A 24,467-nucleotide genomic window follows, 5' to 3' on the forward strand; every position below is an offset into this window, starting at 1 on the left:
GAAGCTTTGTAAGAGCCCAAAAGACGCAGGAATAAGTAGTAGGATTTAAGAGTGTAATAACAGACTGAAACAGAAGATGGCAGCACTGCATGTACAAGGATGCCAGCTGCCGTTAAACCCCGAAGAAGAAGAAGAAGTAGCTCTGTCCCAGAATTCATAGCGCAGCCCAGCTCAGTTTCCAACAATGGCGGCAGCTAGTTAGTTTTAATATTACTCTTATTATTCTTTTTGGGTCACAAAATACACGTTTAACATATTTTTAGGCGAGAATGTAGCTGTGTAAACCTCAAATATCTGCTCAGTTTATCAAGACACCACATATTTTCAAAAGCGCTCCGACGTTTTCGGAGACGTCTGTTACCCACTAGCTCGATAGCTAGCCGGGGGCAAGGCTCACTAGAGCCGTGAGAACACCGGACTGCCGGCAAATTGTTTTCAAACCCACCGCCGCCTTTCGCTACTCAGGTTAAACATGATATATAAGTCACTTAGATAACTTAAAAATGTTATTGTTTGGCTTTTTTTAGTATTTTATTTGTTCCTGAGTAAATCGGTTTGGCTGAGATTAAAGTTATAGTTTTTACACAGCTGAGTAAACGTCAAGCAGACAGCTGATTATCAGAAGTGTGAGATGCTCGAGAATTTACTCCGGTGTCCTGTTATATTTTAGATAGCAAGGAGTTTATTAAACTTCACCGAAACAATCTGCAAATTTAATTAAAATTTAATAAACTATCATCTTGTCTTTATTTTTAGTTAGCACAGACCTTAAACACTTAAAACTGTAAGTTAATGATAGTTATATAAGAGCAGATGCTGCTGGTGCAATAAGCTGTACGTTTTACGTCCAATGGATGATGATCTGATTAGTCGACTAATCGCAAAAATAATCGGTGACTAGTCGACTATCAAAATAATCGTTTGTGGCAGCCCTAATGGAAACGATCAACCTACAGACACCCTGAAGGTCAAAGTGAAAAAGCACCTGGCAGGCTGCGTCACTTTGCTGAAATTTCATTGCAGCAGTTTAAAATGGTACTGAGAGGCTGTTTGTATGCCTAACAGCGCAGGGGGCATGCTCATAATGTGACAACAGTGTGGCATCTCCTCCCAGGACCAGAACATCACTGAGCTCCTGCAGAGTCTAAGGTGCAACCTGGTGGCATCGGATGGCCTGAAACATCCTATCAGAGGTGTTCTGTTGGTCAGCTGAGGGCTAGTCAATGGTATTGATTCCTTCATCCTCCAGGAACGGCCTACGTACACTCACCACAGTAGCCAAGGCATTAGGAACCAGGAGGAACCCAGGCTGTACCACACCAGCGTAGGGTGTGACAGTGGGTCCAAGCTCTCAGTCCTCATAGTTATGTCGGGGTGCCGTTGCCTAGGCTGTAGGAGTCTGTGGATACGCCTCCCCAGGTCATCGCTGACCCACAATGCTAAACAGTGTTACAGGCGGCATGATGTCCTCCACGGCTTCTCCAGACCCTTTCACGTTGGTCACACGTGTTCAGGGCGAACCTGGTCCTGCCAAATCTGGGATTTTATGGAAAATGACACTCAGGCCCTCAGACCGTACTCATGAACTCTATTCAGGGCTCTGGCAGTGCTCATCCTCTTTTTCCTACCACAGAAAAGCAGATGCTGGTCGTGCAGATGGGTTAAGGACCTTCTATGGTGCTGTCCAGCTTTCCTCGAGTAACTTCCTCCAGCCTTGTAAGACTGGCTATGGCACATATTGATGCGTCTTACCCCAAAAGTAGGACTGAATTAGGGTTGGGGAAAATTTCCAACCGACATTTGTCAGTCCAATAATCGACAATGAGCGATATATTCGCGCCTGCTTTACTGATTTGCGCGTTTACAACACAGAGGAAGTCCAAACATGGACCAACTAATTTCCCCCAAAAATTATGGCTGTGGCATTAACGTGTTAATCATCACGATTAACGTGATTAAATTCAGGGATTGTGACTAAGTCAGCTTCAGATGGGTTACTTGTTTATCGCGTTAGTCATGATGACGGCGCGTTAACGCTGACAGCACTAAACAAATATAAAGTCGCCAATTTGGGATTTCTTTGGCTTTAACCCAGATGAAAGCGGTAAACCTGAGGATGTAACCAGAGCGGTGTGCGCTTGTGCAGACGTATAGTGCGAGCTAACTTGCATGAGCATGCACGTGTCCACCGTCTGGCTGAGTTTGCTAGGCTATCACCAGCTTCTGCAGCTCCATCATCAAGCATTTGTGCGCACTCTGAGGAGGGGGCATGTGCTCGCGGATGAAACAGGGTGCTGTTATTTTGTTTCTGTTGGCTGCTTCTATTAGCTCCATCATTATTAGCAAACCTGCTCACGGGGAAATAAATAAATAAATGGCCTCAGCCTGTCGTTGATACTCGATATATTCGTCCAGTCGTCCAACCCGAGACTGAGTAACGATTCCTGTTTTGGAGGTTGTCTCATTGTTGCCTGTTGTTAGTTTCATTAACTGACCAGATCAATATCCCACAGGTTTCATTGACTTGATGTTGTACTCTGACCTCATTGTATCTACAGTCATAAAGGCATCGTGACCGAACTGGGATCTTTCCTGATTCCTGAAAGGTTGTCACAACGGAGCTATCGGAAAACTTTGTTTTACACCAGGTCACTTGGACTTACTAAATTCAAATAAATGTTTTTTTAGAGTCGAATGTTTTTTAATTGATCATTATTATTAGCTCATATATAGGTAGCTATAGTCATTGTATTACTTTCCATCCAGTCATTGTTGCCACCTTGTGGCAGAGCGCAGTGAAACGGCTCTGGTCTTGTTTCTCAGTTGCAGGCAGGGCGCTGTATAGTGCGAGGCCATTTTGCAAATGTTTCTGTTGGATGCTTCCTTCTAAAAGGTTCTGCTTTTTCGTAACAGTGTGTGTCACGAAGAGCACTCTCCGACTATTCCTGTAACATAAAAAAGCCCTCTTACCCTAAACTAGAAGCATTTGTCTATCATATTACCACCACACATGAGCCTCACACAAGGCTTGACCCAGTGTTAAGTGTCTGCGCTAAATTTCATTGCCTCCATCTACTGGAAGGCCTGCCAATATACTGGCAGTGAATTCCTTGAGGAAAATAAATGGCAATAAAAAAGAGAAATGATAGCCCCTGCAAGCTGATAGGAGAGGGCTTTTTCTCTGCTGTCTTTTTTCCATACCACTCTTTATTGAGGCTGGCCAGCTCGGGGAGCTGCGATTTGGCACGCTGGCTGTGGCTTTAGTTGGATGGGAGTTGAAAAGCCAATATTGAAGCAGCACATATTGAAGAGCTGGGGGAATCATGTTAATAATTGCATGCAAATTTCTTTGAGCGGTCATATGTTGATAGGCACTCAACTCTGCAACTAGAAGTCAGATACTTCCCAGCTCTCCGGTGCATCCTTGGATGGAAAATCCTCTTATTATTTAGCATATACATATTATATTGTTAGCTTAGCGTGCTCGCTGTCTGCTGTACACGGGAAGTGTCGGTGCTCGGGGAATTGAGGTGCGTAAAGTGAGCAGGCAGGTTATTTTACTGCCACGTTGGGCTACTATAACAAGATGTTCAGATATGATCCGAGAGAGCAGAGGTCTCTCGCTGCTCTTATAGTCTCCACCACCCCTCCACCACAACCGCCCACACACAGTTTTTCTCCGCCTGTTCAGTTCATTATTAAATCTGGGAATTGTCCCTATAACTCAATCCACCAGACTACAGCATTATATGACCATTTGTGAGAAGGGTGATTGCGACGCAGGGCAGAGGATGGATGTTAAAAGCATATTGATTTGTCTGTAATGTCGTCATAGATCGGAGATTTATGGCAATATATAAATGCAGCCGCGAGCTCTCGTATCCTCCGACCTGCGGTGGAGGAAATGGACTCCTTAGTATGACTGATGAGATCAACACAGTGCTCTCAACTGCGTTTACCCCCCTCCACTGCACCCCTCTAACACACATGAGCTTCCATTTCCCCACTCCTCCTCCTCTTCCTCCTCCTCCTCCTCTCAGGATGTTCTTACCCCGCGGCTGATGTGACTCGTCCTCAGTGGCTCCATATCTTTGCTTCGGCTTCACATTCCTGCACAGAGGCTAGAAAAGCCTCCTCTGTGGCCTGAGATCGGTTCGAGTGGGTGTCACTGATCTTTCCTCAGCAAGTAAAATGATGTCTGACAAGGTCGTCAGAGATCACTGCCACACAATGATGCTGGAAGATTGAAAGGAAATAGGGCTTCTTTCGTGGTTGCGTACCTTGATGCTAACAAATTACTGCATTCGCTGACTGGGAGTGACAGCCATGGGCGAGCGGCAGGCTTCAGGGGCTTTGATGATGTGACGCCCGTGCTTAAAGATAAAACCTGAAATGAAAGTTTTTTCATCCAGCTGTACGTGTCAACCTTTTGCCACACATGGAGCTAGCGGTAAACAAATCTGGGGCAATGGAAGCCGAGCACTGATGCCCAGTGACAGATATAAAGCAAGGGTGGCAGAAAGGGTTATGGCTGATGTGGGCGCCAGGCGGGGCTGCTGTCTGTGGCAGTTAAAGCAGCTGAGCCTCAGAGCCAAGCGCAGGGTCGGAGCCAGGCCACGCTGGTGGGCTGGCCTCCACAGCTGACGTAGGAGCCCCAATGAACGCCCAGCTGTTATTTTCACATAAGTCTTGTCAGATAAACCCAGCTGTGAGTTAAAGAGACCCAGCAGTTTCCAACTGCTGCTGTCGACCAACCCAAGGTGGTTTTACTAGATGGGCTCACTGTGAGGCTGATGTGACGCACAGGCCGGTCGGGGCATAATTAGCCATGCTTAATGTGGTTTAACGTTTAGAAATGGTGCATCCTAAGGCTGCAGTCACGTCGAGAGGAATTTCTTCAAGTTGTTCATGTTAACTGCTGAGTCGTGAAGCTCCCAGCCCTTTAATAGCCTCGGTATATAGACCTCTGAAGGTAGCATAAAGGAGATATTCAAAGGGTAGTGCGAACCGAGGGAATTTGACAGTGCTGCAGGAAATAGACAATTTATTATCAGCAACAGAGCCTAGGTAGTGGATTATCTATAAAACATTCATGGTTCTCCCTCAGTGGCAAGGAGCCATAAAACTTCCCAAATGAGGGACTTGTTAATTTACTTGTTAAAGCAAATTAAAAATTTATAAGCGCTTTTAGGTAAATGAGATCCTCTTTCATTGCTGCCCTAGTGGGATTCTCCCTGCCAGATCCTGCGAGGACAGGTTAGCTGTTGTGAAAGCCGCAGAAGAACAATAAAAGCCGTTAAATTGTTCCAGGTTTTATTACCGCCGAGCTCTCCAGCTGCTGTTGTGCGTAACTAAGGGAAACCAGGAGCTGATGGCTACAGAATTCCACTGAGGCCAGTAGAAAACCGAGCACAGCGCTCCGGCTATTTTTCTTTTTTGTGGGATAAGAGATGGGGGTGGGGGGCGGAGTTGCCGGGGCAGGTCAGCTGTGTATGGGTCTGTTTAAAAAGGCCTTTGTGGTTAGAAATGTTAGCAGGCCTACTTTTGTGCTTGATTGCATTGAGTCTGTAGTGCAGCCCTTGAGAATAGGTCAATACACTTGTAAAATTCCACTATGGCGATGGTGAGCACTTTTCAGTAAGTGAGAAAATAATTGACTCCACATGTTCAAGACAATGTTGTAATAGCTGCTTTAGTGTTCGTTTCAGGGTAACCGTGTTAAATGAGGTGTTTCAGCCGTATGCAGAGAATCTGCATCACTTTCGTTCAGCGCTGTAACCTCACTGTCGGCTTTGGGACCTTCAGTATTGATTTGGTCTGTTATGTTCGAGATTTGCATCATCGAGACAAAAATCTTTGTTTTCAGTGGGCAGCTCAACATAAGCAGAGCTCATTTTATTATTTATCTATTTGACACAAATTATGAAGAGGGAGGTCTTAGTCACAGAGATCAGGACTTAGGATTGTCAGGGCTGTTGAGGTGCGGTTCAAACTTTTCACAACTGTCGGTTTTATTAATTCATTCAATTTAATGTAAATTGCACTAATCCTGTCCCAGTTAGCTAGGTGGTGAGCTCAAAGTGAAGAACTGTCAAGCTAACTAGTGAGTCACGAGTACCTTGAGGAACCTTAACCAGGTTTGTTCATTTAACACGCACTAATCGGGGAGGGTGAACATGAAGCACAGGTGAAAAAGATCAAGATAAAAAGACAGCGTGTTAGTAAAACTAAATACAGCTCACAGAGACGGAGGACTACCAACAGGAAACAACTAAACACCCAGACAGTAACCTGACAGAGACTAGACTAATACAAGAACAAGTGAAACTGGAAACAGAATAACAAACATGACATAATGTCTGATTTGGAAAAATATGAGAATAATCAATAATAACAAAACTCAGCCTACAATAATAATTCAAACTAATGTTGATGAATACCAGTAAAGTCACACTTATATATAAGATCATTCTGAACACTTGTAAACTGCTCTTCACTGGTTTGTCATATTTGGAAGAACTGAAGCTGTTAGTTTAACATTTTATTAAGTAATTGATTCAGTTGTGGTACAAAGGTGTGTGTAGTGATATTTTGTTTGTCTTTATAAATGAATGCTTCACGGTGCGGTTTAGATATATTAGAATCGGTGCTACTGTAGCATCATCACACACTGATACATCAAATTAAAACCTGATGACAAATCGTGCCTGTTTGTCTCTGTAACCCTGTTTTAAACTTTCACTCGTCCGTGTGCGAAACTCAGACATGAACGACTCTGTAATTATTCAGTCACCAGTGAACAGACAAGGTGTGGCTATAACAATTTAAACAGCTCCTTAAGTAGAAACACCACTGCATTTGAATTTCTTTCTGTTTATGTAGCAAACATAAAATAATATATCATAACCTGCAGGCTGAACCACGCTGAGTTATTGCTGATTGGAAACAGTTGTTGATTCTCTCCTCCAGTAAATTCAGTCTGGTAAAAGAGACGAGGATGAAAAAACTTTATCCCCCTAACACAGAACAGATTGGAGGAAAACAAGACCTCACTGGGTGGAAATTAATGGCAGATGCACTTACTAGTAGTTTAAATGTTTCATTAGATGCTAATGTCTTGCTGTGTCTTTAATTGTTGTGAAATTAGCCTCTGGAATATTAATACCATCTGTTTGTGATCTTCCTGCAGGGCCACTTCTAAGACCCAGACTGAGCAGATACAGTAAGGTCATTAAATACGTGCGTCCATATGCCTCAACCTGCGTCTTAATTAATGCCTTTCGTTACTGCGTGTCGGTACGGCACACCTGTCTGGGTGTCTGCGTGTGTGCGTGTCCTCTTTAGGTCGCATTAAATGCAGCGTAGCACACCGGTCTTCGTTGCAGAAGGCTTAAAAGTGACGCTAACTTTAAAAGCCTATAAACTGAATAGAAAATGACTTGAAAGCTGTAACAAGTGGGAGTGGTCAGATCAACACAGACTGGGTCACAGAGACAGCCTCACACACACACACACACGCACACACACACACACACGGGCTTCCCATTTAGATTTATCATCAGACAGCAGGTCATTAAATTTCAGCCTCACTGTTTGATGGCACTGACCACCACTATTCCCTCCATTTGCTTAAGACATCCATTAATCACACCATAAAAAGAAATGAATCCATCATCAGAAGCTCAAAGAGGGGAGCGCAGATGGAAAAAAACACAATTCTCTGTAGTAATTTAAGGGAGCTCAGGGGGAAATTAAAGGGAACAAGCTGAGGGATACGTTTTCAAATAGCTGTGTAATCAGGACCTGAGCTAGTAATAGCCCTGAAAGATGAGCCGCTTTTTTAATGTCTTTATTAGATATGTTCTGCAGACATTACGCACAGTTAAATTTGTGTAAGATTTCTGATTTCATGGAGTACTTTGTCTCCGACGAGCCAGAATACAGATGGTGCGATTATGTGGAGCCTTATATGGACTCTGCAGTAAAGATAGTTGATTGATAAAAGACAAATCAGCATTTCTACTGTGTGTGTGTGTGTGTATGTGTGTGTGTGTGTGTGTGTGTGTGGCAAAGTGTTTCTGCGCAGTGTACCAGGGGCACGAAGAAAAGTTCTCTTACCATAGGCACGAGGAGTGTGTGTGTGTGTGTGTGTGTGTGTTGTCAGCAGGGATGTTACAGGTCAATGTGTTTTGATGAAGGAGCTGTGGACTGGGGCATAAACAACATCCACCGCCCTTTTTTCAAGGATCAGTTCACAGACCGGGCTCGATGAGATATTATTCTCCTTTTCTCTGCAAAAACATGTCGAGTCCCCTCAGAGTAAGTGGCATTTCCAGAAAAACGAGAGAAAATGCGCCCTGTGCTTTGTGAGAATAGAATGTAATTAGCGCTATCACGGTGCGGGGCACTGCTTTGCATGCGCGTGAGCTCGGGCCGACATATAGACTCATCCTTACGGCCCATCAGGCATTCCCAGCGCTGAGACTCTTATCGCGTTCAGCGCTCTGGTGAATCCACTTGCCTTCTACCCATCATGCAATTCTCCTAAGGAACAGGATTCTTTTCACACAGCTAATGGCTACCAGAAAAGGGAACACTTTCATTTTAATTACGCGTTCAGCTCGAGGGTTCTTTCGGTATTCCCACACCTTGTGCCCTTTCATCATGCTAAACGATGGCCGATCCTGAAAGGAGAGCTTTAAAAAAAGAGCACATGCTGTTTCTATGTCAGCTCCCTCTTGTGTCCCAATCTCGTAGTCCAATTCCTGTACAGTATGTGGGGCACGGCTCTCTGCTTTTCCCATTAGGTGGCAGAACAACTATTTACAAGCCAGCTTTTTATTGGCTTTGAAAGGAAACCTGCGGCATCTGTCTCGTCTCGGAGAAGTAGCCCGGACAACAGTCGCAGGCTGGAGCAGGGAATGTAGACCCCACCTTCTCCCGCTGAGCTTTGTCTCCCAAGAGTCTTTTATTGTTCTCCAGATCTTGAAGGATTCGCACGCTCACAGATAGCCACGTTGTCCTCTTTATTCTTGTCGTTTTGCTGCATCTTGAACAGAGTGTCTAGAGGATGACACTTGCTGAGCTCCTGCTGCCTCAGCATGTGGTGTCTGCTCGGGAAGGACGGTGGCTCCATTTGAAGGTTCTGGAGGGGTCTTTGTCCCTGTTCTCTATTTCGTGGGCTGAGAGGAGTTTCATACTGTGAGATCAGATGGCGTCTATCTTTGGCAAGTGGAGTGATGGCTACCGAGTAGGCTCAGAAACATGACAGATTTACAGAGACAGCACTGCAGCTCCTGCCAGTTCTCACATATTTCTGCACCAGTTTCTGTGGGATGCCGATCCGTGCGCAGCTCTAAAGTGCACGTTAACACTCTGTGTTTTAACCCTTGTTCTCTTTGTGTTTTTGTAGCTGAAGCCAGGGCAGAACAACTGTAAGGACAGCGACAGTGAGAGTGTAAGCGAAGAGTCCAAGCCTTCCTTCAGGAGCAGCTCCAGAGACAGACTGACAGACGTAAGAGCACCACAACGAACACACCTGCTGCTCGGCGGCTGTCACAGCTCTTTTTATAGAGTGTAACATATTTCCTGCATATATGCAGATGGCCTGGTCATTTAATTACAAGCACATATTAAAAAGGCATTTACCTTGAGCTGTAAAGCTAAGATCTGAATTCCTACCAGCCTTACAAAATGTTTGTGGTTACTGATAATATTTCTGTTTAAACAGATTAAACACAGCAGAAACTGTTTATTGCCTTAAAACGCTTACGTGTAAAATGAAAGCTGTGCCTGCACTTTCAGTTTATTTCATTACACTTGCACTTTCAAAGAACTGCACTGTATTACTGCAAAGCCAGTTCATGTTGCAGTAGCAGCAGTGTTACAGTTGAAATTTATATTGCAATGAACCAGCATTTTTCACCCAAACTAAAGGTAAGTTGTTATTGGGTTTGACTGATCCAGACTGGACCTCAGAAAAGCACTTTGTGGTTCTTCTTAAGCACCCAAGTCCAGTCTCTGTTTGCATTTGAAACAAACACACTTACTCTGACATGTTCTTGATGATTAATGCACCCAAAAACGCTCCATATTCGTCGTGTGCGAGCTGAAGGCAAGTATAACCTGACAAAAGGACGAGCAGCCGCGTGTCCCTTCGCCCTGCGACATATTCCGAGATGTAAAGCGAGCAGACTCGTGGGACCTCGCTGCCGCACACCCACCCCTGCTCTTTGATTTGTGTGCAGCATCTACAGCAAAGCGATCAGATATGTGGCCATAATTAAAGCTGTCAGTAGGGAGGCGAACTCGTCTTTGAGAAAGACATGGCCGAACGACTGAATCAAAGCTGATTCTGCGTGTAGCTTTACAGTGCTCGACTGGGCATGAAATGAAATAAGTAATTTGATGTTGACAACAGAAATTGAAATGATATCTGCTGATTTCTGTCTGCACTTTAGTGACAGTGCTGCAGAGTGATGGGACACATTTTGCGTAAACAATGGAGGTTTTAAATCTGCTCACCTGAGATCCGTACGGCCGACACGTAAAAACTATGGCAGCTTTGCTGTGACCTCTAATAACCTCGTGCTACACCACAGGTTTGAAACAAGAACGTAGAATAAAAGCCAGTTTAGTTCATATGTAAGTTCTGATTTAATCATGTTTCCTGTTGTCACACAGAATGCTATGAATCGGTTTCTCATGGTATCGTGTTATTGCTCAGTATCATGAAGAAAAAAGTCGATGTCACTGCAGATTTGAATAAAAGGGCAGGAATCTAGGTAACGCTTTATAATGCAGCCTGCAACTCAGGCTGTTATTCCTCTGTAATTAGATGGAATTTCAACACAATTTGTTTGAAATGACAATGTAATTATATTTACCTACAAATATGTAAAGGCAGGCGAACCAGAATGAGGCTTTAACAGGTCAGGTTTTTACAGGAAACAGCGAAATAATTAAACTGTAACTGAATGTAATTAACGTGATGTTGTTTCTAATTTTATGGTAATTTTTCAGAAAAACAATATTGCACCATAAATATGTAAACAGGCCGTATTATAGAGTGGAATAATCTGTCCTTTTACATAGTAGTTCAAAGTGCAGTATGCTGACGTCCATGATGGATATCCTAATATTCGGCTGTTCTTTTATTTTACAGTGTAACTGTGATAACGACTGTTCCTTACCAACTTACAATAAAAAGTAAATCAAAACATGCCGGCCTGTGTGATCTTATGATGACTGAGGCGAACTTCTTTTCTTTCATTATCGCTGTTTAAACATCATTTTCAAAGGAGCGCACAAAACCGAGACGTTAGGACAGATTACGCTGTTCCATAATATGGCCTGCCCCCCCCCCACAAAGATTGTCAGAGGGGGAAATATTTTTTGCTTTCCTGCAATCTTTACTAAAAGGTTATGTACTACTTTCAAAGTACTTATGCAATCCTTAATTTCAGTCTGCAGTAAACTTTATCGTGCCGTATAGTCATTTTTTCCCTGTAAAAGTCCTGATTCGTTACCTCCTTATTCTAGTTCACCTCCATTTAAGTATTTGTATGGAAACATAATCATATTGTAATTTCAAATAAATGATGGAGATTCCATTCAATGAGTCATAAATCACTGTTGCCAGTACGATCTGTCTCGACTTCAGTGGGTAAACACTTTCCTCCATTCAGACTCCATCACTGCGATGATGTGCACTGCACGCTGTGTTAGGGTCCACCTTTGTTTTTCAGCGACTTCTAAGAGCCATTGAATTGAATTAAATTGCATTTAGATATATGAAATAAGCCCTCGAAGTAAATATCATGAGAGATTAATTGTTTACTAAATGTTTGAGGTGTGAAATAAACCGCAATGGAGCAAAATATGGGCGTGTGTGGTTGGAGGATGTGTTCGTGCATGTGGGGGGGGGGCGGGCGAACATTTTTCTTGTAAAACAAAGGGGGGCCTAGCAAAAAAAGTTTGGGGACCACTGCCTTAGTCGGTCACACAACAGGGTCTTCACCTCCTGTCCCCACGTGCTTCTTCAGACTTTTTGCCATAGTGACAGTATGACAGACTGACAGAATGATTTCAAATGGTAAATTTACTTGTTAATGTTATTAAAAGTTACTAGTAAAGCTACATGCCTGCAGCTCGCTCCGTGTGTCCGTTGCTACAGAAGTCTGTGTATGAAATGTGGCACCGCGCACTGAATCTGGACTGCTCGTGCGGTCCTGCTGCACAGAGGCTCCATTGCAATGTGAAAACAAAGACAAAGCATCTAAGTCACTCATTAGTATCAGGGAGCAGTGTGAGACATGAGCTCGCTTTGACCCCAACTGTTCATTAGACCAACAGTTCGCTAATGATATTTGCTGTAGCACTCCCTTCCCCTCACGGAGGGACTTCGCTCCGATGAAGCAGATGAACTGAGTTTGCCGACCTGGCGCTGGCTGGCAGGGAGATCGAGGCCAGAGGAGGTCAGGCCTGGCAGCCTTTACTCTCCCGCTCGCCTTCCCTCCTCACTCCATCCTGCCAGCTCATTAAGGCCTACAAATGGCACATCAGCTCGGCCGTGTTTGCCTCAGCCCCAAACCCCAGCTAAATTGGCAGGCTTAGCTGCGTTTGCTCTGAAGCTCCGGGTTCCCTTTTGGGTTTGTTTGAAGCCGACATGGCAACTAACCCCCACATCCCCCACCGCACCCCACCCCTTCAGTCTGGGTGGCAGGCATTCAGGCAGGCAGCAGTCCTGAGCAGAGGGAGTTTGCTGGATCGGGGAGGGCAGGGAGCTCTGGATGAATCACTCCCGTTTAGTCTCTGCGGCAAGGGGTGAAATGCCATCATTACCCGGCTGCCTATCAAATAAATTGGCAATTACGGGCCTGGGATTGCGAGTAAACAGCATGTTACTCCATTTTTTCCCCACCCAAGGCTCTTGATGAGAGGCGGGTGCAGTAGAGAGGAGTTGCGCAGTACTGGGTCAGAGCCCGCCAGTCAGCATTAGCCAGCTTGATGAGAGACACAAGAGGGAGACTGTAATGAATGCACCCCTATATTTCAGTCAGCCAAGCTTCCTGTTGTGTCCCGCATCAGCTGCATTTCTTAGTGAATTCTGTCACATTGTAACAGAGCAGTGCACTCCAGCCCTTTGGATACCTTTGCCCTATGTTGTTGTAATATAGGGCAGTGATTTGTGTATGTTGTAACTGTAAATGAAAATGTGAAAAATTGTGGGTTCTCAAACCCCGGCCCCTCTCCGCCTTGAAGGTTTTCTTTAAGTGAGCTCTTTGAAAGTTGTTTTTAATGAAACATCTGGAAGTGATATTGTTAAAAGTCGAGCACACAGTCTCCCCGAGCTTTTGAAGCGGTTTCAGTCCAAACATAGCTGAAGTTTCTCTTACAGCTAGTAAAACTGAACTCCGTTATTACTGGCTCTCCGACGAAAGTGCGGCGGCCTGTTTGGAATCCCGCATGCATGTGGTGAAACCATTTCAAACGCTCAAATTACAGCTTTTGGAAACCGATCAATGTCATAAAGCGTAGTTGTTGTTGTAAAGATCACTATCATGATGTTTCGTCCTTGACCCTGCAGTGAGGCCTTTTCCCTTTGAGCTCGCTGACCAAGTTAACTGCTTATGTAATGCGACCGGACCAGTCTGTCCGTCCCACCTCCTCAGTACATTCTCCAATTATTTCCTGACACTCTGATGTAAATGAGGTCACAGTCCCCCTACGTGTCCAGATATGCTGGCCAATTTGCTCCAACACAGAACTTGTAATTGCTTGCATCAATTATCTGTCTCTCTGTCTGCCGCTCGATAATTTGAAATGTTTCTTATTAGAGACAAGCATTTAGATATGGAAGTTGGAATGTTGTACCTATAATTAGCTCATTATCCTGGGATCGTACTCTGAGGCTTCGGCGTGTGCATAGTGATGCTGTGAAGTGCAGTGCAGGGACCTTTTCGACTCTTTAAAGGCTTCTCTTACAGACACTGTATTTCCTGTAATCCAGATTGTGAAGAACAGCAGCAGAATAGATGTAGCGGTACTTTGGGCGCCGATAGGAAAACACACGTCCCATTTATATGGACAAAAAGAAAATATTTCAGGACTTTTTAAATGACTTGGCTCCATAACAGCTGAGCGCAGATTCAGCAGCTTTCGATTGAGTAATCTGAACAATGACGAGTCGAGATGCACGAGAGATGTTTTACCGTTAGACCTAAATATCATCTGCTTCAATGATCATAACGATAATATGAAATAGAAGCTTTTAACAGGACTGTCCAGGCCATCTGGGCTTTCATACAAAAGTGTCTTCATGTCCATAATCAGAGCCTCCTGCCTTATTTTTCTTTTTCTGTCGGGTTTGTTGGCTCAAACGCAGCTTGGCAGAGGATTTAGGCATCACTTGATTTGTCTGCTTCTACATCGCCCTGATAGGCTCTCTCCCAGGAAGTGCTCTTCCCTTTGTTGTTCTTTCTTCTCATTGCCTTCAGTCAAGTCACGCGGGCAGATTATGACACTTTGTGACGTTGCAGTCTGGCAAAATTATGATGCGCCTCCATCGCCCTGCCAATTCCTGGCAGCCGAATGTCCGTCAGGGACCAGTGAGAGGTGCGTCTGGATGGCTCGTCTCTGCGAGCGCTGAGGGCACAGCAGCCTCTCTGCCTACATTTACAAGAGTTTAGCTCTGCCACATCTCCTCTTAAGAAATATAATTAAAATGAGAGATGCACAATGGTGCGTCGCTCATTGTCTGAGCAGCCCTCGGGTGGAGAATACACGGCGCTTTGATAATGCTTTACTACTCCCAGAGGCCTCGACAGAAAAATCAGAGAAGCATTGTGACCTTTGCTGTAAATATATTCCTGTAAATCCAAAGTAAGGCGCTTTAATTGCTGAAAGTGACACGGAGAGATGTCGGTGTGGTAACAAACTGTTGGCTTATCCTGACTGAATGCAGTCTTTCACTGCTGTGGATGATAAATCTATTCTCATGGAAGATTAATGGACTGGAGAAGTGGTGTTGAATGTCATTGTTGAAGGTTGAAAGTATCGAGCGCCTGAATCCTATCCATATGTTTTCAGGAATGACATAAATAGGTTCAGCCGGAATCCGTTTTGACTTATCAAGCTTAAACCAGTGCCAGAGCCATGCGATACTTGCCAAGTATTCAGGCTCTGAGGCTTCCAATAACAAATCCTATTCCACATAATTTGAACTGAAATTGGCTATGGCTATGCGCTGCCACCCTGTTTTTGCTTTTGCAGTGCATCCCGCTGCTCTTGGCTACATATTACTTCCGCATTCCCTGCAACCCGACCCTGTAGCCCCAATTTTTTATGTCATCCCCAGCTCTGGTGAGGGAGTCTCTCCTCTCTTTGTTCCAGCCTTTTCAGTGCGGAGGCTGTTCCGGTGGGGTAAGTTGAATAAGTGAAGCCCGGAGGAATCTCTACAAAGGTCTCACTCTGATTGGATGCATGCAGAGCCCAAGGAGAGAGCGCCGGTTGCCATAGCAATGAGAGCAATGTAGGAACTGGCTGCATGAAGGAGAAAAAGGGAAGTGGTGCTTTCTTTTGTGATGGGAGGTCTTCATCGACTGGCATTTCTTTTTATAAGCACACACTGGCCAACGCGCATGTAAACACAAATATGCAAAGGCTCACAAACAGCACTACATGCACCTTTTTTACCCCCCACCCAAGGAGAAGCTGAGCAAGAGTGTGCACTTGAATCACAGTGGCCTGGCAGGGGTGTGCTCGCACCCAAGCTGGGAACCAGAGAAAACACAATCAAACGCACTGGGAGTCCAAGACCATCTCTCCCTCATGACTGGCCATTCATTGCTCATCACTTACTCCTCTGTGCCAGCGAGGCTCATCATAACAGCTTTAAACAAAGACGTGATGAAAATGCCTCTTTATTTTTCTGTACCGCTTCGTGTGCAGCTTTCAGCTTTAGATCAGCGGTCCCCAACCTTTGTTGCGCCGCAGACCGGTTTATGTCCGACAGTAAAATAAAACCAGTTCTGGTACCAAGATTTAGTCATAGCAGACCCAGGGAAACCGAGTTAGCGATAAAAGCGATAACAAAATAATGATGCAAACCCTGAAAACCATAAATTTCACACCCGAGCCTCAAAACTCGCGGCCCGGTACTGGTCCATGCCCCGGGGGTTGGAGACCGCTGCTTTAGATGAATTCAGTTAAACCAGCGGTCTCCAACCTTTTTTGCGCCACGGACCGGTTTATGTCCGACAATATTTTCACGGACCGGCCTTTAAGGTGTCGCGGATAAATACAACAAAATAAAACTAGTACCGGTACCGAAAAAAAGAAGATTTATTCATAACACACGTGAAAAGACCCAGGAAAACCGAGTTAACGGTAAAAACGATAACAAAATAACGCTGAAAACTGATAAAAACCCTGAAAAACATACATTTCACACCTGAGCCTCAACTCTCGCGGCCCGGTACCAAACGACTCACGGACCGGTACCGCTGAGTTAAACCATTCAAAGTTCTGAGGTCTGCCGTATCCGTGAGCTAAACTGAATGTAAATGTACCCGGGGAGTCAAACTTAACTTAACCTGTGTATTTTTGAAGTGTGGCTGATCGGATTGATGATTGGAAAGCTACACGCCTTTCGGAAATGATTGGCAGACAAACTGTGGGGGGGGGGGCAAAAAAGCTTCACTGATGCTTTGATCCTTTCACGTGTTATCATTCTTGAAGGAAGTGACTTTGAAAACGATAATAAATGACGTACAGGTTGCAGGATTGCTTCTGTGCTTGTTGGTTCATCAGTTGGGTTTTGCTCTAAATTGGTGAAGACTTCAGTAACAGTGGCTAACGTGGATACGCAGAGACAAACAAAGAAAAGGGTTAAACGACTCGGAGAATAATAATCATTCTACGACTGTTGGAAGGAAAAACACTTACAGGAAATGCTTCTCATCAAAAGACTCAATCAAATGATATGAATGAATTCTCTGGTTTTCAGTTTCAGAACTTGAGCCCGATGAACGGTGCAAACACAGCTTTGTAAAGCCACTTTCTGTACAGGGATGTTGTCAACAGTGCCGCAGTTATTTCGGTGGTTATTCCTGTTATGTACAGTGGAAAACGTGTCATTTAAAAAAACGACACTACTTACACGATCAAAAATACTTCAAAATACTAGAGAAGTGTTTCAGAGCACAGAATGACGGCGCTCCGTCTCAAAGCAATACAGTGTTTTTCTTGGCAGGCGTCAGAGCCACGCTTCATCCCGTGTGCCGGAGAAGGTTTATTGTCTTATTGGAGACCTCTGTGACTGACAGCGCGACTGTCAGACATCGGATGTCACTCCACATCTATTTCTAAAGCTAGTGCAATTTCCCTTAAACCACAAAACAACAGTGCCATCAACAAATAAGCAAATAGATGCTGTAGATAGATGGACAGACACATATATGTACCAAGGAAGGCACCAAGACAGTGCTCCTGGAATTACAGTTGGAGAAGATCATTCCAGAGACATTATTTCCCTCAAGTCGTGGGCTTAAGTCAAATTTGGAAGAGAAATGAAATTGCCAGCAGTGAAAAACCAGACTAGGTAGGAGTTCATGAGCAGAGAAATAACATTTTCATTTGTTTCTGCCCCAGTGGGAGACGAGCAGCCTTTCAGTAAATAGAGACAGCTATGAGAAATGATTTTTTTGGTCGGTGGGATATTGTTTTAACGTGCACTTATCCATCTGCAATCTAGATGTCAGGCCCCAGGAATCCGCAGAATGGCCATTCTACTGTTGTCTTTATGACACGCAAGTGCTGGCCTCGTCTCACCTCCGATTGTCTCCCTTAGTGTCCCATTTCCACTGTAGCTTTGGTCTCGTATGTGGTCTTTTTTTAAAGCCCGCTTTGTTAAGAACGACCAGCTGATGCTTCTCTTTGGAATTCTGGAGTTTTGCTGTGAATTGAAAGGAAAAATCAAGTCCTGGCTTCTCAGACGGTCATCTCTCTGTGCCCAGCCTGGATATTGTGAGTGTAGCTGCATCATTGTTATTTTCCCTGCAATAATAATCAGAAAGCATGCTGCATTTTTAAAAGATTGGCAGAAAGCGCTGCTTTAAGCAGTCGTTCCTCTTTGTGTGTTGTGTGTTGTGTAGTCCAGTTTGCCTGAGGTTGTGATGTGTCACCCGTTGCTGTTGTCACATGCATTTACACTTAACTTGATACATTTCTTTTCATAATTGCAGTAAAGTGATTTTTGCCCAACAGTGTTGCTGCACTTGGAAAAATGGCCACGCTGTGTTATCGAGGTTCAGTGTTATCTTGTTTCTAAGAGATTTTCAGCGGATTATTATGGGATTACTTTCACTTTGATAAACTGCAGCTGTCAACTTTTGTTACCTGTCTGATCAGTGAATATGTTTCTATATTCTACGGCGTTGTAGTTATTTATACGGTGCATTACAATCTGAGATTAATTTGCAGAAGAAAAGCTTTGATCCACAGCTGTCAGCAGCGATGTTCTCCCAGGTGATTACGTCTCCTTCCTGTCGTGCACTGTCAGCAGTACATAAAGGACTCGTCACATGGCACATTCTGATTATTATTGATATTGAAAGTGGAATTGAATAAATGTGTGCGGTAATAAGATTAGGGTTTCCCAAGAGGCACGTGTCCCCTGCTGCATTTGTTCCTGAAGAGGCTTGGCGATCGTTTTCAGAGGCTTGTTTTTCATTCAAGCAAATTTCCATTTCAAACAGCACAGTACCTACATCGAAACAAACCCCAGAAACGAACATGGTTGGCCGTCTTAAATGGAACAACAGTGATCTAACTGTGAAGAAGGGTGAAACTGCACTGGAGCTATTTGTTTTGCATTATCAGAATTTTGCTCCACGTTGCTTTGCATATGCGATATCTGTCAATCCTGCCACGACATATTACAGAGCCATGTCCTCCACAGCAGTATGAGAAATGTGTCTCCATCTTCTTTCCACATTAACTGCTGCGATTAGCCCTCATGGAAGAATTTGTAAAATAATATAAGGACCAGGGTCTGTCTTCATTTTGCATTAGTGTTACTAAGCTTACTCTGCTTAAAGTTTACGATCGTAGGAGACGATATCGTCATGTCGCAACGTTACATGTTCAGCAAAAAGCTTTAAGCAGTGCGCCTGCATATGAAATGACGAGTGTGCACGCTGTGCATTTGTAAAATCTCTGGTAAACCAATTAGACAATCTGCCTCGGACTTGTTCGAAAGGAGTCACATCAGCTGTGTTTGGGTAGCGGTAAGGTCATAGGGCAGTGAATGGGCGCGTAGTACAGGGGATTGGATGGGATTAACCTTGGCCTGCCCCTTTGGCCCCGGGCCCAGGAAGAGGGGAATTAGCCAAGCCAGGCAGGGCCATCTGATTCCAAGCCCTCATCCAATTACTGCCTTATCTCTCGGCCAAATGAGATCAATGCATGGAGGGCCAGGAGACCTGGCAGCCTGGTGAAGGTGCGATAATCAGTAGTAGGGAGCATGGCACTTAACTCCCTTGTGTCCCTGAAAGAGCCAGAGCGTGTGTTCGCAGCACCATTCACTGCCGTTAGCTCCTGGTGCCTGCTGGTGCCTGACCTACACTTTGCATAAGGACAACCTGGTGTGATGCATTTAGGCTTCTTGGCTTTTTGGCTTTTTGCATTCGAGTGCTGCACTTAGGGAGGTGAACGATGTGCATAATTACAGTTTTGCCTCTTATCCTCGGTGAATCTACTCTGCAGATTACGCTGGCTAAAAGGTGCCAGTAGAGAGGAGGAAAGATGCATAATTGCTTTTTACATGTGCGCCATATAAAAGGCACTTTTAAGCATTTTACTCTGGCCTAATAAAGTCCACTGTTATTTCTTCTGTCAATTAGTTTGGAAAACAAATGTTTGACGTTTGCTGGTGTAATTATAAAAAGAATTAACCTGTTGTGCAATAAAAGCAGGCAATTGTGCTCCGCGCCAGCGCTTCTTGAGATGGAGTTGAAGCTGAATGAGATTCTCCAGTAGTTTAATTTCATTAATTGTTTTCTTGTGTTCTCATTCAATAAAGGTAAAATACTGTTTGTAGACACCAAACCTTTCATCAAAAACGACAAAATCACGTTTTCCTTTAAAGCTGCACAAGCAGATCCGCGTGGAGGGCAGGTTTTCTTTCACAAATATATCATCGAAATGAAAGTTTTGGCCGAGTCTTTATATGATCTAAAGCTCTTTATATTTATTTCTGGTACTTTTGCCATGCTAGTGATTGTATTGCACCACTGGTGTGTCCCACAGCCATCTGGAGGACCATTCTGTGCTCACAGTATGGCCGGTGAGGGAGCCATTCTGGTGAATTTATGTTGGACTGTTTCTTCTCATGCTTGTGTTCTGGGCACGCGTATCCATTGGAGAGCAATAGGTAGCTCTGAAAGAGTGCCTGTCCTCAGCTGCGGCCCTGCGATTGTACATCTGTATCTGCCCTGCAGACCTCCTCCTCCCACCTGTCCCCGACTGCGTCTACTCTCTTCAGCCCAGTTGAATTAAAGTCCTCTTAAATTCACCGCAGCAGACCAGCCGCAGAGGGAAAGCTGGCATCACAGGGGCCCTCTGACAATCAGCACCCGGCTAGAAAGCACTAATGAGCGCTGGGAGGAGACAGACAGTGTTGGCGGCCTGCATAAAGGCAGCAGCGGCAGTGGCGGGGGGTGTTAGGGAGGGAGGCGGCGGGCTGGCGCGTTGCTGGGATGGGTCCGGCACAGCCCTGACTAGATTAGCTTCCAGGGGGCAGAGCTGCAGTCGGTTTTGGAAAATATCACAGCCCATTAGTTAGGAGCAATGAAATGGAGTCAACTTCTGGGACTCCATTAGGCACGCTGCGCTTAGGCAGACAGCGTCCCTCGGTGTGATGTTGCTATTCTGGAAGGATTGAGCACAGAGATATAATTGGACTGGGGAAATCAAGCAAGTTTCAGTAGTCCTGGTGGGGCTCTCAGACAGAAAATGAGAACACAGGCCTTTGTATTTTCTCTCCCTGTTAGCTTTGCAGGGTTTTGAGAAACACGAGTGAAAAGGCAGCCAGTGTTCTCGTTCCTCTCTGCCTGCACCCTCCTTCTGCTTTGCTTATTGGATTTTACCATCTGCTTTAAATTCATTTTTTCTTTATTCCAGGCTCCAGCTCCGGCTAACCCTAAGCTAAACAATATGCATTTATTCATCCGTGCTTTTCTCTAAGCATTGATGAGGCTGAGGATTGTGCTTGATAATAAACATGGCTTAGTCTAACACAGGCTGCTTGCTAAGCCTCACAAGGCTGTTTACTGGAGATCAGCGCCAGCTAACTCCATTAGTTTGGAGTATACAATAGCGCTGCCCAAGCATATTTTCTTTCTTCCCTGATGTGACCTCCTTCTGGATAGCGAGCTCACATTTTGGTTCTTTAGGCAGAACTCAGATGTAGATGGAGCAGACAGGCCTCAGTGCTTCAGGTAATTGATGTGCAGTTTTTAGCACCATCCTGGGAGATTTTCATCCCTCCAATTTCTAGTGGGCATGCATCACTTGGTTTGCCCAGAACGCTTGATAAACTCTGTCCTAAATAAAGGACATTTTGCCAATTCTCCGAGTTAATATACTTCACAGTCGCAGTCCATCATGCTCTTCTCGTGCCTTCGGTTTAGTGGCGGGTGAATAATGAGATTCTGATGGTGGTGACTGTTTGCTGCCTCGTAACAGTGCAACTTAATGCTGTGAGGACCCCGGTGTCGAATAATAACACGTACAGGGGGATTTTTGAAATGTTTGGGCCTTTCGTCCACACGTAAACGGCGTTTGGGGCACTGAAAACTGCGATTTTTAAAAACTCCTGCCAGGGTGTTTTTGCGTTTAGGTGTGGATGAGGAAAACATAGATCTGCTCACGCAAAGGTGTGCGCCGCGTTATTGTTTTTACACGAGATTCATTTCTACAATAAAAAAATATTGTTGCTGTTAATCTGACTGTTTTTACACACTTACATATACGCACACAGTTACTGTCCATTTACAACGACAGACTGAACTTCTCCATTCAACACAAACGCTCTCACAGCCCAAATCCTGACGTTTGTTTTGAATACATTTGCTGTTTTAAATTAAACGTATGTATGCTGTATGCATTTTGTTCATTCCTAAGTTGTGAGTCTGCACCAGCAGCACTGTCACTACTGCCAGGAAAACACAAACTTTTCAGAAGGGCACAAAACCCGGTTTAGTCTTTGCCTCCCGGGCTTCTACACTTCTGATTGGCCAACATCTCGTTTGTAGCGTTCACAGTGGACGGGAAAACGAAAAATCTCCATTTTCACAAACCCCGTGTACGTGTGGACGTAGAATATGACTGTTAAGCCTTTAATCAGGTGCCGTGAAGACTTTGAAGGGATCGATAGACACGATCTGTCCATTTAGTGTAACTGGTTTTGTGACTGATGAGCACAATTAAAGGTCGCAGGGAGACATTCATTAAAACAAGATTGTTTTTTCTTTTTTGGTGGTTTAACGTGGAATCATGGCACTGAGAAGCTGAAGCATGATAATATATGATTCACTGTGATGGTCCTTGACAGATGGACTGTGCTGCATCTTTTTGCAGCTCTTTGTCCTTTTCTCTTTGCAGACTATATGCCCATAGCAGCAGAGTGCTGACATTTGCGCACCTCTTGGGAACACATCACTGTGAATGTTATCAGCACCTTAAAGACAGCCCTCAGCCCTCATACATCCCTAGTAGGTGCTTTCAGCCGGTACCTCAAAGGGCACACCCAGCCTCAACCTTCCACCCCTGACCTGTCTGGCAGGGTAAAGAAAGAGCACCTAACGGCTTCTTTGATGGTTAAGGAGGGTTGTAAAGAATGGGTGAAATGGAGGGTAAAAAGGGTGCCCGCCATTTGAAATGTCTCCACTGAGATCTAATCAGGTTACAGCGGCTGTGCCCCTTTTAAAGTAGCAACACGACATTACTGCTGGCAGCCTCTCTGGAGTCCAGACCTCACAGGGCTTCTTATGCCCCCTTCTCCCTGAATGAGCAGCCCTCTGGAACACATCATCCACCTCAGTCCGAGCTCTGGATTTATTCCCCCCCCACAAAGCCGCCTTGACAGGTTTGTTATCTGTTCACCCGGTCGGCAAGCCCCGGAGAGACGCGGCACTGGCAGTTAGGAAAGGGGAATGCTGCGGGAGAAGCAGGGCAAGTAAATGTCAAGTGAACCGCCAGAGATGGATATTATAGCTTCTGGGGACCGCAGAGAGAGCGGGGGAGGGATCTTTCCTGTATGTTTTGCCGTCTACCTCTGTAGGTGGCAGTCTTTACTGAATTTGCTTTTCAGTTCCCAGACAGAGCCCTTCTTATGTGCAGGATACAGCGATGCTGCACACCACATATATCACCACGAATAACGTGATAACAAATGCTCAAAAGCAAAATACTGTGAGAAGAAGAAGTTGCATGACCATCTGTTCACAACCATGTTTTAACCACATTAGTTGTTATTGTTAAAAAGAGAGAGAGAGGGATGCATCTGATTAGCGACTGTGTCCAACTGCAGCTCTATTTTACGAGGAAACAACATCCGTCACACTGTGACTCGTTTCGACCGGGGTCAGAGCATCGCTTTTATTAGCTCGATGAATAAACGTGGAGACGTCGGTCTCATCAGCACAGTGACTGTTGTGTAGTGCTTTATTTAACAATGAACCAAAAATAAAACAGAAATGCTCATTTTTACTTATCTGGCAGCGACTCTAATTTGAAATGGAAACAATAAGTTTATAAATGTATCTAAAGTGTGATACAAACCTGCTGTATTCACAGACACATGTTCCAAAGATGTTATGCTGACGTTTTTTCATTCGCTGTTGTTATTAAAAACAAAGATTCTGTTCCTGTGACTCACATCCCCTCCAACTACCCAAACTTGATTTCATAATAAAAACCAGAACTCTCTCTCTAAAGCGACTAGTGTGAAAAGTGTGTGAAATGACATTCATAATCAGTTTAACTGCAGACATGTGACGCACAGACAGCAGTCTTATTTCATGAGCGTGGAATCGTGAGGGTCTGTGTGGGTGTCGTGCTGCTCGGAGACGCCAACAATCAAACATTTTATATATGAAAAATAGCTGCCAAGAGTTAAGCTACTTTCTGTTGTTTTAATATATGTGTGAGTCCTAAAATAACACAACGCGAAGCCTAAGCTAACAGTCAGAGGTAAAACTTTTAATAATAAGAGGCTGAAATCTGAATTCCCATCGTCCACAGAGGGCTCGTTACACCCAGCATTCCTGCATCTCATTTGGATTTTTTGGTTTATTTATTTATTTTTCTGCCTGTGGATGATGTTTGTCAACATGCTGAGCAGTTCCAGGTTTCTAACTAAAATGATAATTTTCAGCTTTATTTATGTTTGTGTCACAATAGAT

The 24,467-nt window shown here is 44.5% G+C and overlaps 1 protein-coding gene across 9 annotated transcripts in view; it reads left to right on the forward strand.

Moving 5' to 3' along the window:
• The window catches only part of auts2a (activator of transcription and developmental regulator AUTS2 a), a 336,075-nt gene that overhangs the window by 138,107 nt on the left and 173,501 nt on the right, over positions 1 to 24,467 (forward strand). For all 9 annotated transcript variants that reach the window (XM_084941432.1, XM_084941426.1, XM_084941430.1 and 6 more), the window contains one exon: positions 9,413 to 9,514. In XM_084941432.1, the coding sequence (XP_084797558.1) occupies positions 9,413 to 9,514 (102 nt within the window). The remainder of the gene's footprint in view (positions 1 to 9,412; positions 9,515 to 24,467) is intronic.

This window comes from Perissodus microlepis, chromosome 10 (assembly GCF_051167445.1).
Source record: "Perissodus microlepis isolate ML-2025 ecotype Zambia chromosome 10, ASM5116744v1, whole genome shotgun sequence".
Lineage (NCBI taxonomy): Eukaryota > Metazoa > Chordata > Actinopteri > Cichliformes > Cichlidae > Perissodus > Perissodus microlepis.